Source organism: Haliaeetus albicilla, chromosome 2 (assembly GCF_947461875.1).
Source record: "Haliaeetus albicilla chromosome 2, bHalAlb1.1, whole genome shotgun sequence".
NCBI classification, from domain to species: domain Eukaryota; kingdom Metazoa; phylum Chordata; class Aves; order Accipitriformes; family Accipitridae; genus Haliaeetus; species Haliaeetus albicilla.
The window spans coordinates 64,089,421-64,106,647 of NC_091484.1; the positions used below are offsets into that span (position 1 = coordinate 64,089,421).

Sequence of the window (17,227 nt, forward strand, 5' to 3'; positions counted from 1 at the left end):
TTCCATTTAAAAAAAAATGCGACCGACTCCCTTATCCCAAACCTCCTTCCTCCCATTATCATTGGACCTCCCCCTCCTTTTACATGAAATGAAAGGGAGCAACTCTTCTTGCCTGATAAGCACCACCAAAACCTCATCTACATTACTGGCTCTGATGCACCACCATTTTTAACAAACACTTTTTGAAAATATTTTTGAAGGACAACTGTGCCATCGTTGGTGCTGTTCCTGAACAGGAGGGACTCAGTCTCAGAGCTGCATTCTTTTCAGCTCATTTTAAACTATACCAAGGGATGGGTGATTTTGCAAGGAAAGGTGATTTAATGTCCATTCTACATAATGAACATGATCAAACCTTTTTAAAGATTTTTGCCCAGCTCTTAAAATGCATACTTTATGCTGGGAATGAACTTCCCATTGATATATTGTAACTATGTGAAGGAGCGATTGTTCTCACATTTCTGTTTCAGGGGAAACACCAAGCTGTTTGATTTTGAAAGTTAAAAGATTAAGTTGGGGGGAAAAATTGCTTCTAAATGCAAGCACACTCTCCTAAATTATATAGCCTCAGTTTGACATGAAACACTGACTTTAAAATTAGCTATTCCTTTCCAAATATGCCATACATTCTCTTCCACCTACCCAATGAAAATAAATATGAATATATTGTATGCATTAAAAGATGGGTGTGTCAAGAATAAGAACAAGTAATATTTTTGAAGTAGTTCAGCATACAAAAGTAATATAAAAAAGCAAAGAAAGAACCACAAATATGTATTTATAGCAACAGATAGTAGGAAGGAAGTTTTGAAAACCCACAGGGATTCTGCCACCTTACCAAGCACCTGTACAGTTCTATGAGCATTTTCCTTTTGTCTTTTATTTTTCCTGGCTCCAGTCTTATAGGTCAACTCCAGGGCAAAGCGCCATAGAACAAGAAATTACGCTCAAAACTATTACCTCATCAAAATTGCCTTTACTGTTTAAAAACAAAACACATACACAAAATATTGCAACAGCTTCTGGAATGCCACTCAGAAAACCCAATACTTTTAGATCTCTTCTCATGTTCTCATCACCACAATTTTTGCAAAACAGTAAGAGGCAACCCGGGACATTTTAGGAATGACTCTTTTATCATTGCAATCCCTCAATTACAGTTTGACCACAAGAAGAAATTAATAGAGTAGTACTGTAGAGACTGTACATTTTTCAGTTTGCCCTCTGATGTGCTCTGACTTCTGTTGAACAGCGATACAGTGATTTCTTACGCTGTCTCCATTATTGCTCCCAAAATAATTCAGAGGTACATAAGGCTTTAAGTAACAGCAGTTTAAACACCAGTTTCAAATGAGATTCAATGGCTTCAATGACCTTTTCATCAAAACTGAGCTCCAGAACTCCATCTCCTTACGGCCTGAACTGGCTTGCTCCCTTGGATATGTGCTGAAATGGTCACCTACCATGCCTGCTCTGTAGCAGGGCGACACAGAATGCACTACTCCTGCACTACAGGCTGCTACAGCTTTACACAAGGTAACTGTTACTAGCTCCTGATATTGGAAGGTTAAGGTGCTGCATGCAATTCCTCTAGTACAGTAAATCTGGCAACACAAGTGAAAAAACCTCATTACCTGCACCATAGACTTAGAAGTGAAGGAACAATTTCCCTTTAAAGCCACAGACTGGGTCAACTGCAGAGGTACAAAAGCTATACACCTAGAGTGTTAAAGGCAGAGTGCTGACAGTGTTGGCAGCAGTAGTGCTGCTGTCACAGGAGGTGCAAGGGATATACTAAAAAGTTCACTGTGAAACATGCAGACTATCGCAGAATGTCAAACTTCCCAGGAGTAACCAACTCAGATTACTATTTTTAAAACAAACGTGGTTTTTTTCATAAAGCAGTCAAGCTTTGAGGGTTTCATCTTCATGGATGGCAACTAACTCTTCTTCAACCCAAAGAGCTACAGGCAAAAAGACCCATACACATAGATTTTTCACTTTTAAAATCCAAAGATCCTTGCTGTTCCCAGGACAGAATATAACACCTAAAAGACCTGTCAATACAAACCTGCAAGCAATGAACATGGTTGAAGACACTGGAATCAAGAAAACAAGAATTAAAAGCTTTTAAATTATAGATTATAAAGCTCCTGAATGCTGGCTGAATGTATGCACATTCAAATGATCCAGAGAAGTGCATGGAAATATTTATTTACCATAAAATCTGGAAGCACAGCTGGGACTGAAATTACACTTCCAGTCTGGTTTGTCATCTCATTCAAGATTGAGATTACTTCATATAAACTGATTTATTTCTGTGTGTATAGTATAGTTTAACTTGAAAATCTTTTTCCTTGATGTTAACCATTAGTATTGAGTATTTGCTGCTGCTAAGTTCCTTAAGCGTGAATTTTAAGTACAGTGATCGGCTTGCATGTACCCATCAGGAATGATACTGGATAAATACATTTTCTATTCAACAAAATAAAGGTTAGCATAACTTAAAAAAACCCAAAACAAAAAACCAACAAACCCACCAAACAAACCTCTGAAGAGACACATCTCTTGAGTTAGTTTAGTAACACAGCAGAAAACCATAAACAATTTAGTAAGGTAGTTGATGTTTTTCACAGCACTGTGGAATTGAGCTTCAATATTCACCATTGCTAGAAAGTTCAATAATTCCTTGTTTTGATAACAAACTAAAAATTGTCCATAAAGTGGAAGGGTCTTCACAGTTATGACGACTCTGCCAATGATTACAAAGATCCTCTTTTCTTCCAAATAACTGTTTGCACAAAATGCAGTTATAGCCCGCTTTAGACCAAATTTCTATTTTTTTGCTTTGTGTACCAAAACCTACATTTTGCATCTCCTTGGCTGCTTCACCGCTTCCTGACTGAGTCAGTTCATTTTTAGATAACATATCGACATTATTTTGATGGTGAAAGTATATCTGTCTTTTCAGTTTTGGAAAAGTATAAAACTCCTCCTCACGGGCACTGCATTTTGCTAAATGTCTTCTCTCATTGCACTGTTTCCAGAAGTGGGTTGCATGTTTGATCAGTTCCCCCTTAGCTCCTCTATTTCCTTGCAAAACCCCTTCCTTTACTCTTCCCTGGATCTCTTCTCCATGAGAGCACAATAAGTGAAACTTCATTTCACCAAAAGACTGTGCAATAAACTGGCATCGACCACATTTGATCTGTAATTTGACTTCTCCTGGGTTATGGAATAGGTCCTCAAAATTGCACTTATTTCCCCTGTTAAAAAAAAGGAAATAGACTATTTCAGTATTAGCCATGCACAGAACAGAGATGGCAGTTTCTGTCCTTGTAAGTTCCAAGAAGAGATAACATTCATGAAACATTCTTTTAATTAAAAACAGGCACTGTTGCTACAGTATCTAATTTATTTGAAACAGAAAAAAAAAAGAGAAATAAAATAATAATAAGGCTGCTTAGCAAACAACTGAAACCAAATGTTGTTCAACACTGCTGAGTTTAAGAATTGCCTCCAAAATTAGCCTTGGTAGAAATAATATTTTAACAACACTAACCTTTCAATAAAAGGCTAATAACATTTTTTTAAGTTCCTGATTTAGTGAGGGCAATCCAAATACTTCTAGCTCTGTACTAGTAAAGTGAAAATGAACATTACCTGTAACATACTACTAAGAGAAAATAACTTGTTTACACTGAGTGATCTAAGGTCAGTTTAAGGCAAAACCACATGTCCCACCTCCCACTCCAAGATGGAAACAATGAAACTTCAAAGTTTCTTCCCACCCCAGCCCCAAAGTTTGTAATACACAGTTTTTAAAAGTTTAAAAACCTAATTTACAATTCAACAGCCCCTCTCATTGATTTAGGACAGCTCTGCAGTGTAAAGAAAACCGATACACACAGAGGTACCAAGTCCCTGGTTTAAGTTAAGCCAATCAAAAGAAAACCTCCAAAGAAACCTTCTCACAAAGTCTACGAAAAGGACCACATAATACTGTGTATCTATACACATTAGACAGATTACCCAACAAAACAGATAAATGGAATGATTCATTGTAAAATGGCTAATGAGGCTGGAAGAAAAGCGCTGCTGTTTCTTAGGTTCAATACCTTAAAAATTTCTGATGCCCCAGAGAATGGAGCTATGCAAAGCAAAAGGTGTAAAATTGAACTGTAGTGTCATAGTGAAGCATCAGGTTAAAGCCCTGAGCTCAATAAAGCATACTTCCGTGAAAGTAAATGAACAGTGGAACAAACAAAAAAAGCCAACATTTATACTGTGTCAAGAAATTTCACCTTAAAATCATAATGCAAAGTTAAAACAATGTTCTATCCATCTTAATATGGTAAATGTTAACTTTTCTACTTGGCTAAGTGATCGCAAAAGCAGCGGTAATCAACACACAAGATGAACTAGCTCACAGCACTCCAGAGAAGGAAATGGGATAATGATATTTAATAGGGTAAATAAAGTATGAGCTAATACTGAAATATGAATTGCTTTTCACTTATTGCAGTTGGTTCACTTATCTTCTGGGGAAAACCCCCAAATGGGTAGGACACAGAAGACAGCACGGATTAACAGAAAAAGCATTAGCTGTGAGAAATGAACTGACCAAAATAGCTCCACTGGCAGTATAATGGGTATTAGTAGAATGTATGCAAAATTACCTTGGATATTCAAGTGTCAGTAATAATTTATATTCAATAAATCAGCTAAAATATGCTGGATGGTCTAATAATGGATTGACTAGATTCCTTAACAAAATATTTAAACCATTAGGAATCTCACTTGGAGGGGGAGAAGCAACAATTCCCGTAACGGTGATGTTTACGAATTTCCCCCAACAACCTGAAATCCCATTTTCATTAGCATTTAATCAGTGAAAACACTCACCTCTCTGTTACTTCTTCTGCCTCTTTTATATTTGTGTCTCTCTTCTTTAAAGCATCTTGCAGCTGTTGCTCGCTACTAGAGGGCTCTGTGCTGATAACAACCCTGTGCACTTCTCTGAGGTGGCCAAAATACACTTTTGCATGGCCAAAAACTTTAGCACAGAATTCACAGCACACAAGCTTTTTGGGTTTGCCTTCGTTGTGGTGAAGTTTCATATGCGTGCTCAGGCTTCCAGAATGAATATATGCTTTCCGGCAAATTCGACAACTGTAAGGCCGTTTGTTTGTATGTGTGTTCATGTGGTCCTGAAGATGATGTTTAAACTGGAAGATATGGTTACAAACATGACATTTATGTGATGGCTTAGGTACAGCTGAAGATGCACTTCTACTTAAATCACTTGATTTAACTGATGTAGCATCACTCTGCTTGTAACTTAAATATTTATTGGGAAGTGAACTATTTAAAACAATATCTTGGTCTAATTGCTCAGGAGAGGGTGTCTCTACTATTGCTGCAGCAGTCAGTGGTGCAAAAGCCTGCACAACTACCACTGGCTTTGGCCTAATACTACGGTATTTTTTCACTGCCTCTGCTTTTTTGTCTTCAGGTGGCTGAAGATCAACTTTCGCCCTCTCTCTTCCTTCCCTAAACTTATTAATGATGCATTTCCTTCGCTTGGTCTGAAAAGCCAATAAATCATCTGGGGCTCTTCTCTTCCTGCCTCTTCTTTTAGAGGCTGCACTGTTCAATTTTTTAAGACTGTCGACATCCACTTTATTGGATGGAGAGAAAGTACTTTCTCGAACGGTTTGTTTGGGGACTTGTATAAATGATACAGCTAATCGCTTATCAGATGCTTTAGTAGGAACATGAAAGGTTTTCGCCAAAGATGGTATTTTTTCACACTCAGATCTTAGTGAAGGACCAGATACATCTGTAACATTAGTATTCTGCTTAAATTTACAGAACACTGAATTTTTCATCCTTGAGTAAGGCAAAATAGGAAGTTTTCCTTTTGGTGCCAATGGAGTCATCTGTACTGTACTGCCAAAAACTGCTGGTGACAGGACAGCAACAGAATTTGCAGAATTCGTGGGTTTTTCCTTCAGTTTCTCAGACGTTATGAATGACTCTCTTGTGGTTTCAGATGCTGTCTTCACAGAGCGTAGACTTAGTTTCATGGGATTAATTGTACTTGCCCGCTTGGATAAAGAGTCTTTAACTACAGATGGTCCAGAAACATTACTGTTAGCAATTTCAGTTTTGTTCACTAAAGGACATCCAGATTCCACACAATTGCTTTTATTTACTAATGCAGCAACCGTCATTTCAGCTGAGTCACGGTCTGTTAGCATCACTTGCTCAGTTGAATCTGAACTAGAATGAGTTTCAGGACAGTCTTCAGTTAAAGTAGTCACGGGGGAAGTCTGTGATGAGATCAATGCTTTGGTAGGAATCTTGTTATGTGCACCCGAAACAGAGATTTGTGCCAGTTTTTTGTCACTCAGGAATTTATTTCTTACAGATTGGTACCTAGGGATAGGCAGCTTTAGGTTTTCAGAAGGGGCCACACTTGACTGCTGGACTTGCTGCGTTAGGGCAGGGGCAACATATGGCAAGGCCAACAGAGAAAAAGTCCCCTCATGACCAGCCACCTGCATGACAGCATAGTTTTGAGTTGGTACCACCAGCGGTTTGGAACCTGCAGCTGAAATTGGCGTATTTTGCTCAGGTAAAGATGACTGAAGACAAGAAACCACTCCAGATGTTAACATTTTTGGTACCACTTTTGGAGCAATGGTCCTAAGCTGACTTTTCTTCTGAAAACTTCGTATTATATCTGAAGGGGATTTGTGTTTATCTGTAAAAATAACATAACAAAGATGTAATACAATATATAGTATTTCTTTCTAACAAATTACTGTATTAAAAATAAAAATCCTTACAAAGGATACCATTATACGCAAACTTATTAAAAATATTTAGGTATTTAAATGACCACTAAATTAAGTTTAGAGTTGCAAAAGTTTCATGGACAAAAGAAAAATAGTCCCTGAAGCAACGTGCTTGAATATAGATATGCAATGCCCCACCTCTCACCCTCCCTTAAGCTAATCTTAAATGAATGTTTCATTCTAGGTTAGAAACTACATGGCATTTCAGAGCAAACACACTTATAAGCCTCTTCTGCCCTGCAAAAGCTGCACTAGCATGCTGGCAATATTCAGCTGGAAGAACTAACAAGGACATGATTTAAACTCCATGATGCAGAACTCTTCTGAGCACCTGCTCTGATCATATCTCTCAATCAGAGTCATGCTGTCTTTCAGAGTTTCTGTAACATTTAGAATTTGTGGGTTTTATGAGATACAGACCAAAGCTTACCAGTTGAAGTCTTAAAAAAATTACTGCTATAAAACATGCCAATAATGCGCAATAAAATCAAAGGGACTTGACAGAAGATGTACCATTGTTAAATACCCAATCACACGTATTACTTATGTGCCTTTAATCCACAATAGAACTACTGTAGTAAGTTATTCAAATATTTTCTTGAAAGATGCAATTTATGAAGGCTATATCACAGTTCCTACCTGTTTCTACTTGTGTTGGTAAATGTCACAAACATTTTTAGTAAAGAAGAATGTGAGGATAATTAATTAAAAAAAAAAAAATAAAAGGAAAAGGGTAAAATGTGTAAAATATAATCTGCATTGAGCAGCAGAGATATACGCTGACCTTTCAGACACTCCATAAAAAGGGATTTGATGTATAGTTAATTGTACCACTACCATTTCATATAACAGCCTCATTACCCACTCCCAAATCAACTACCGATACTCCCAATTCTCAAAAACTGGGATAGGTTTCCTGAAAAAGAATTAAAAATTCCCAGCAATCTCAACCACTGAAAATTCAACTACAAAGATCCCAAGCAGAAAGGCAATTTGGGAAGGCAAAAATGTAAGAAAAATTTGAGAGGGGAATCACATCTGAATAGAATATGTAAGAGTAAATGCTGGGACCTTGAACTATTGCAGTAAGGTAATTCCATAGGGATGTTTCCATTCCTTACCATTTTAAAGCCTTGTATTACAAATACATTTATACATTGTTATGGACTTAAAGAGGTAACTGTGAATCACTACCAACACTGGAAACTCCAGTAAGTTTATCTTAACCCTGGGTGTTCTTTTCAGATATCACACACTTTGTAACATGCACTGTAAGTTACAGAGCTATCATATTTCATGACCAGAACTCCTGGACAGATATACGTGCATGCTCATGGTATGCACATGTGCAGTAAATCCACTGCCTTCAGGACACGCTAGATTCACTGAGCAATCACGTATAAACTGTACGGTTCATACATAGTAGGTCTGATGCTTCTCAAAACTCTTTGACCTACAGCAGGTTCATGGAGTAATAACTATGCAGGGCATAAGCCTTTGATCCTTTTATTGCCATCTACAGCATCAAACCCCAAGTCTACTATGCACCTTCTTGATCCTCCAATTAAGTGAAACTACTGGGCACTACCATAACTTTCTTTCTGCTCAATGTCTGCAGAGATGTCCAGAATTTCTAGATATTCTGTGCAGACTGGATGACTGTAGATATGGAAATCCTGCACAAATATAGAGATCCCTTTACACAAGGTTAAGTCAAGGCCTACAGAGTTTGTGCAACCTGGAAAAAGCAGAAACACCGTTAAGTTTAAAATTCTGTTTCCCTACAGCCTTTTTTATTCTCCAAAAGCTAGAAGCATGTACTATTTCTCACTAAGAACTTCCATTTTCGCCAATCTACAATCACTAAACATATAGAAACCTTTACCTTTTCAACTGTTAAGATCACTAATAATACTCGGATTATTTTTTGTTTCCTGCAGGGTTATCTTTTGGTTGCTGGTTTTGAGGAAACACTTTTAAGAGCTTCTGAGAAGTACAATAAAATGATGTAAAGTATTGTAATCATTAACCAAACTAGCCCTGAACTTCAATGCTAGTTACAGGTCAAACTGTACAGCTTAAATACAGTAGATGACAGAACAAGTGTATTTTTCCTTTAGGGGACAGAGTCTGCTCTTATTTTTCCAGCTTATGCTTGCCATATACTGATGTTAAAGTTCCAAATCAGCAGTTATTCAGCTTGCCACAATCTTCAACACAAAGCAGTTTCCATTTTCTCTCACGTTTGGCTTGTACCTCTCTCTATTTCAAAATCTCATTCATTGATTTGCATAAACCTTTTAGGAAAGCCAGCACTTCAGCAGACTGCTACCTGTGCTAATCTACACCCCAAGTTGTAAGGCACCCACTCTCCAACCAATGGTAGCAAATGATGCGAGTTCAGGAAAAGACAGAAGTTTTGCTATGGACATGCCACCTCTACAAAAGTGCAGAAATGGCAGCCAAAGCACCACAAAAGAAAGGTTAATTTGAGTTTAGGAGGAAATATTTGTAGAAATAATGCATGACACTAGCTTTAAAAATAAGCATATGCTTCTCAAATACACTGACCTGCCTATTGCAAAATTAGGCAGTAATCCCACTTTTCATTAAGAGAAAGTCTCTCCACATATTTTCTCAGCACTCCACCAGAAAGTATCATTCTAGAAGCCACGACCTTCATGAATATTAACCACACAGTGCTCTTTGAAACAAGGTCCATTTAGATCAGTATTATTCTTACACAGTTAACACAATTCTAAGCATTGATATAACTGTTTGAGAAGGGATTTTTATACAAATGCTTTTTTTCCAACTAGCGTAATTTTATCATAAATACATCTTCCAGGCAAGTTATGTTTGGTATCAGGCTTCAGTACAACTTTTTTTTTTTCCCCAAGTTTACATTAGGCAGTTTAGTGCAGAAATATTAATTGCAGTGCCTCTGGTAAGCAAAGGATACTCAACTCTGTATTTCCCTCCATCCAAAATAATTGCTGTAGTTAAGCAGCTTAGCCAGTGTCTAAATATAGAGATGGGCTAGATGCAGACTAGCTGTCTGATGGTCCTTCAGACTCGGTCAAGATTTTGCTTGTGGACTGGGAAAGCTAATTGGAAGAACTGGTGGAAGACTATTTAGCATCTTGGTTCAGGAAAAAACAACCAGTCAATTCAAAGACCGGAGGTCCTACTGACCCCACCTAGAGTATGCAAGTATCACCAGTGACCAAAACTATTTTTCCCATTTATACTTGGCAAGAAGTTTCAACAATTGCCTTTGCACACAGAGATCGCTACAGTAATTCATGTCTTTACTACTCTGACACTGAAGGACTTGAATACACTCTGGCTGTCTGGCTACCAGAAGGCTACTGGGAAACTTAATATGCATCTTTCAGGGACATTGCACTTCTATTCCAAGCCTTCTTCCAAATTATTTCTGTCTCCAATTCAAAGCACTCTTTTTGACTCGTCAGTTGTGACCTGAGGAAAAGCCTTCAGGCCTATGCAAACCCATGAAGTCTTGCATCTAAGAAGGGGAATTTTCACTTAAGGGAGGCTCTGCAATGGCATTTTTGAGGACGGTCCTTGGTTTTAGACAACAGTATTTCTACAAGTCAGTCTACAGGTCCTCCACTGTAAGGCAACAATTTTTATACTTTCTCTAAAATTTTCATTAAGAATAAAAGAAATGAATGAAAACATTAGATTTAATATCTGAATGACATGAAGCTCATTTTTAACTGCTGTGTTCTCAGCCTTTCAAACAGGCATGGAGCTGGGGCAACAGGCAGACACTTTTAAATAATTAAGCACAAGGTTAAATCAAATGCAATTCAATCCATTTACTTTAAAAGTCTCTATTAAAAGATTAATGGTTACCATGCTAGTACCTGCAAGTATCAAATCACTCAAACTTGCAGGATGTCATAAGCTTTCACCCCTCTAAATAACTTTAAAATTGTATAGGACTGGACAGTGATACACCAACTAAAAAAAATCAATGATGCATCAAAGTCTCTGACATGGCCATCGTGGGAAGAGTCCTCTGGAGGAAAGAAAGCCTTCCATGGGGCTGCTGTTCATTCATGGTTCCCCTTCCCTCCTACATCGTTCAAGTCTGGTCTACTCCAGTCTGTTCTGCCTTCTTTTTGTACCTCCTTCAGTTTGCTCTCTATGTAAAGCATGTAACATTGCTGAACTCAGACACTGTAAAAAGCATCAGAACAAATTTAATTTTCCCCACTAATCTGATCTATCTTGAACATTAAAATAAAACACCAAAATGCCAGAAACCACTGTGTAATAGCATTAATTTTTAAAATAATCCTTGTAGAACCACCTCATATGTAGATATGTATTTAATTTGTGTATGACTGGACAAGTGACAGAAAATAACACAAAAAGATCATCTTGTTTTCAAGGGAAAGGCAGAATACAGATGAAAAAGATTAATTAATTACTTTATTAAATGCATGTTTACATTGCTGAGTCTTTCGCTGACTTCGAAAAGAAGAATATCTGTTCTATGGGAAATAAAAAAATGCACAACTTTCTAACAGACAATACTAGATTTATTTCTGTCAGTAATAGTTAATCATTCGTTTTGCCAAATCTCCATACAAGCTATGTACCTGTGGATACTGTCTTTCCAGCACAAGTTTCTTGGTTTTGCTGACCCAGCATACTTTGTTGGACACAATGTTTCTCTGCAGGATTAGCATGCAAAAAAACACCACCTGCAAAAGTGCTTCAGTCAGTTATAAATAGATCCCAGGACAAAACAACCCCAAACGACCCCCAAAACCAACAAAAACCAGAAAAAGACAACATAAAACGACAATATAAAACATTAACTTCCAGTTAATGCATTAAGAAAGCTACTGCTTCTTGCTCTTTGCCATTTTTCTCTCCTCAAAAAATGTTTTAAAATCTAATATATTACACACCAAATACAAGGTGATAGCTTAATAATTGAGTAAAGCTGATGTGGTAAACAGATGGGATGCTTTAGCTTCAGTGTCATGGCAGACAGTCAACAGCACCAAAACAAAAAACTCAAAAAATGAAGGTTTAGTAGCTTTAGTGATTCTTTTAAATACAGGGGCTAAATTCTACGCTGATTTACACTTTCTGTAATCCCACGTAAATCAATGGTACTGCAGATATTCTAGAAAATAGAATTTGGCCTTCTATGTTCAAAACTAGTTTTGCCACACAGCTATACAAAGTAAGGTTGGTAATAAAGCCTACAAATCAGAACTGCCCAACTCTTTACATTATAACAATTAATTTGCAGTTGTTACTATCTTTACCCAATAAAAACTGTTTGGGTGGAATGTTCTGTTCTCGATATTTGCCTCGGATAATTTTCTAAAATTAATTTCAAGAGAAAATGCCAGCCATCCCAAGGTGTGACTGCATTAAAAAAAAAAAAAAAAAAAAAAAGAAGAAGAATCTAGTAACACATCTGTGCATTAGATGAAGACCTTTGTATTTGACACAGCAATGGCTCTTGTCTGTGAAAAGCTGCCCAAATTTGGCAAAGTTGAAAGCTCTTGGCATGTGTTCAACAGATACTTTAAGGAGCTAATTTTTCCAGTGATTACATTCTATTGAATGCACTCCTGCTTCAGACTGGGCTGGATTTTTCTTAAAACTATAGCTTTAGGTCCAAACACCCAAGTTGGAACAAGGAAATGGCCTCTCCTTCTCTCTTAACTGCTGAGCTGACAGTGTGGAAGAGAAACTAGGATATATACAGGGCAAGCACGAAGAGGACAAGAGAACTAGAAATGAGACTTGGAAAGTGTCTAGGCCAAAGAGTCAAGGTGGGATATGGGAATTAAACGCAGGCTTAAGATGGGTGACGAACATTACTATTACATGTGATTTGGAAATGAGAAGCATTTAAGCCACAGGGACAACCTCGTATCTTGCATTTCTTACCTTTTTAGCACTTGATTTTTGTAAAGAGTAATATAATTCTATCTACGTAGTAGTCCTTTTATGCCATTTAAAATAAATTAGAAAAATAAAGAATATAAAGATGTATTCTAATGCAAGATTGGAAAATCACAGTACATCATTCACACAAACACGAAGATACAGAAAGGACAAATAAGCTTAGAAAACATGTGCTGGTGTACCACAGGAGGACCAAGACCAAAATAGTTCATTAAAATTCTAAAAGATAATATTAGACCTCTTTAAAGCTATATATAATTAATTCTGATTTGAGCATCAATGTGATTTGCTAGTTGTGCACTAAGCATTTTATCAGTTAGAAAGGTCTTTGCTTTATCATCTCTGCAAGTTTATTATCTTAAGGGATTAGGATTATGGTGCATTTCAAAAAATTCTGTGAGCAGTGGAATGCTTCCTGGATTCCTTAAATAGCCTCCAAAAGACTCTTCTTAGCAGAAGAGAGCTTTACAACAACAAAGTTACACAATAAAAATGTTTTTTTGACATTAACTAGACTCCATTAGAACAGATGTTCAACCTTAAAATTTCTAGCGACACTTTTCAGTGTGGGAATAAGCTAAAACTATTTTTGGCATAAACAGTCATTTTGGAGAGATAACTTATATAGTAATCCAAGATCATGGGTACATAGTTCATATTTAGGGAAGTTCTTCAGTTTACTGTCTAATTCAGTCTTGTTTTTTTCCCAAAACTCCTTATTGCACTATCAACCCTATATTGATATATGCCAAAGTTTATACAGATTTGCTTTTCAGAGAATTACTATATAACATAGCTTATGCAAAAACAAAAAAAAGGATGGAGGAAAAAAGTATTAATCTCTGCTGTTAGGTAGCTCCACTTTCTCAATTTCCAGAATTGCTTTCCTCTGTTGTTTGAAAGTATACATAGGAGTTGCTTCATTAAAATGCTATCATCTACCTGGACTTCTATAAGGCCTTTGACACAGTCCCTCACAACATCCTTCTCTCTAAATTGGTGAGATATAGATTTGATAGACGGACTATTCAGTGGATAAGGAATTGGCTGGGTGGCCACATCCAGAAAGTAGTGGTCAACAGCTCAATGTCCAGACGGAGGTCAGTGACAAGTGGTGTCCCTCAGGGGTCCATATTGGGACAAGCACTGTTTAACATCTTCAACAATGACATAGATAGTGGGATCAAGTGCACCCTCAGCAAGTTTGCAGACAACAGACACCAAGTTGAGTGGTGCGGTTGACATGCCTGAGTGACAAGATGCCATTCAGAGGGACCTGGACAAGCTCAAGAAGTGGGCCCATGTGAACCTCATGAGGTTCAACAAGGCCAAGTGTAAGGTCCTGAGAGCAGACCTGCAGAGAAGGACTTGGGGGTACTGGTGGATGAAAAGCTGGACATGAGCCGGCAATGTGTGCTTGCAGCCCAGAAAGCCAACCGTATCCTGAGCTGCATCAAAAGAAGCGTGGCAAGCAGGTCCAAGGAGGTGATTCTGCCCCTCTGCTCTGCTCTGCTCTGGTGAGACCCCACCTGCAGTACTGCGTTCAGCTCTGGAATCCTCAGTACGGGAAAGACATGGACCTTCTGGAGCAGATCCAGAGAAGGGCGCAAAAATGACCAGAGGGATGGAATGCCTCTCCTATGAGGAAAGGCTGAGAGAGTTGGAGTTGTTCAGCCTGAAGAAGAGAAGGCTCTGGGGAGACCTTGTAGTGGCCTTCCAGTACCTAAAGGGGCCTTATAAGAAAGGTGGGGACAGACTTCTTAACACTGCCTGTAGTGATAGGACAAGGGGTAATGGTTTAAACTAAAAGAAGGTAGATTCAGACTCGATATAAGGAAGAAATTTTTTATAGTGAGGGTGGTGAAACACTGGCACAGGTTGCCCAGAGAGGTGGTAGATGCCCCATCCCTGGGAACATTCAAGGCCAGGTTGGACGGGGCTCTGAGCAACCTGATCTAGTTGAAGATGTTCCTGCTCATTGCAGGAGCATTGGACTAGATGATCTTTAATAGTCTCTCCCAACCCAAACCATTCTATAACTCTATTTAAGGTTTCTTTCTGCAATTAAGGCTTCTTTCTGCGAATAGAATCTCGCCAGCATCTTGGCTCCAGTATCTCTGTCCTCAGAGAAAAGTGTAACATAAACCGATACCCATGCAAAAGCAGATATGTTAAACAGAAGTTAACACATCAAGAAATCAATGCATCTCAATACTATATTATCAGCGTTAGCAACAATAATAATCTAAGACATCATTTTGGATTTCTCATATATTTCGATTTCACGTATCTCTCTATTTTCCGAACACAAGTAACTTTTCAAATATGTATGAAATCCTATTTCTAAAGGGAACAACAAGTGGCCAACAGCTTTGAGGTAAACTTTTTGAGTTGTAATATCAAATGTATTAGCCACATGTGGGTAAATCAGTATTTAAAAGCAACATCTTATATATAAGTGGGCTTAACACAACCTCCTACAAAAAAAGCCATTTCTGTGCTACTGTATAAAGGAAGAAAGTCTTGGAAGTTCTTCCTAAAAGTCAGAATATGTATACATATAAGATTTTGAAACACTCTTTTGCAATGAACTTAAAATACATTTATTAGCAGATCCACATATTCTCTTAACACCTCTCATGCAGTGTTTGTGAACTTTAAAAGCTTTCCATTTTTTTGAAGGCACAGTCTTTCAAGTTATAAGCTACTCATTTCATATTAAGGTTAACGTAATTAATAGGTTTTAAGCAGATCAAAATATTTTCATATTAAGAAGTGAAAACTGACATAAAGAGAGCTAGACATAAAGCATCTGTAATTATTAATAACTTTTTCCACCTTTGCAGCTGAAGAAATCACACACAGATTTTTCTCACTATGGCAGTAAGAGAACTTAGGAATAAGGTTTGTGCAGATAAATCTGTGGGCTCAAGGTGGTGCCTGGCCTCTGCAACCACACAAGTCGCTACTAAAGATCAAAACACTGGTACTTTTCTGTTTAAGCATGGAACTTCTCTCTGAGAGAGAGACTGTTAGATATATCAAAGACTGTGTTTCAACTTCTAAATGCCTCTACTAGCTTCAGCAACCAACCATGTCAAACTTCAATTGGGCGTTATCTAGAAACCATGCTGCTCCAAGAGGACTCAATTGAGTCAAATGGAAATTATTTTGGTATCACTACAAATCCAGTGGTTTATCTTTGTCAGTTTTGCCCAGTCATTCTGCTCCATAGAGGGTACCATCCCTGGAGATTTGTGAAGTAAGGCTTCAGTAACGCAGCCACTTGGGGGAACTAATTGTTCAGAAAATAGCTGAAGGAGGTGATGAAAGCACTGGTCATAAACTCATAATTCATAAACCTTCAGCGGCATTGCAAATATAAATTAGGTACTTTAGAAAGTGGGGATAAACAGAAGATTCAAAAGAAAAGATTGTAATTGGATTTTTAAAAATTATTTTCTGGGAGAACTGCCAGTCGAAATTCCTTTCAGCGAGCTTCAAGAAAGATACAGACCTAAACAGTAATTCATTCACTGTAAAGTCAATGTCAATGTAAAGTCCTTCTTAAAAGGTCTATCAAGATCACATCAACCTGGACAAAATCTTGATATGCCTAATGTAAGTGGTAATTAATAGATTTATTTTTTCCTTAAGTGCAGGAAACAATAATGACCAGGTCTGCTATAAAAATGAAGGCAGAATTCTTCAGAAACTATGCAGCACAAAAGGGTCAAGTACAACCATCCTACAAATAAAGCATAAAATATTTTATGACTAGACTCTTGCTCCCCTTTCAAACAAGCAGAGAATAGAATCTATCTTCCATCTTACTGAGAGTTCAACCCTCCTCCCTTCCGTGCATGGGACAGAGAACACGTACGTCTGATTGCAGTAAGGGAATTATGCCTCTTACTCCCAAAATTTATTTTTTGCAAATACTGATGTGCAAATAGAGAGCACAACAGAAGAGCAAGATTGTTATTCCTTTCATAGACTATCACTTTTTTGTGAAAATCAGAACACTTCTTTCTGAAGAGAGCCTCTATGCAAGAGAAAACAAACAATTAATTCACCACTTTGACTCCACAGAGCAAATACATTTTACTTGAAGCATTAAAAGCACCTGTATGGTGACTTCTGTCTTACAAACCTTGGAAAGTGCTCCCTCGTTAAAGATGAGCAGAGGCTCAGAAGACTGTCAGTCTTGACCTGGCCTATTTTGAGTCTTCCCCAAAGAAAGGGGAAATCATTCCCCAAAGAAAGGGCCAGAATATAGAACACATTGTTAAACTTAGATGATAGCTGGAAAGTATTTTCTAAGGGATTTTCTAAATAGCTCATTTCTTTTGAAAATTGCCTAAGTGATCTAACTTTTGAATGGGGAATCTCTGTCC

General features: G+C 37.7%; 1 protein-coding gene across 11 annotated transcripts in view; it reads right to left on the reverse strand.

The window, feature by feature from the left end:
- Positions 1-956: 956 nt before the first annotated feature.
- Positions 957-17,227, reverse strand: part of ZNF438 (zinc finger protein 438) — a 54,688-nt gene continuing 38,417 nt past the window's right edge. For 7 of the 11 annotated variants that reach the window (XM_069778057.1, XM_069778055.1, XM_069778043.1 and 4 more), the window contains 3 exons: positions 11,498-11,602; positions 4,906-6,769; positions 957-3,266 (listed from right to left, as the gene is read on the reverse strand). In XM_069778057.1, coding sequence (XP_069634158.1) covers positions 2,654-3,266; positions 4,906-6,769; positions 11,498-11,602 — 2,582 coding nt within the window. In that variant the 3' untranslated portion in view covers positions 957-2,653. The remainder of the gene's footprint in view (positions 3,267-4,905; positions 6,770-11,497; positions 11,603-17,227) is intronic. The other 4 variants (XM_069778064.1, XM_069778063.1, XM_069778065.1 and 1 more) reach the window with 1 other exon arrangement.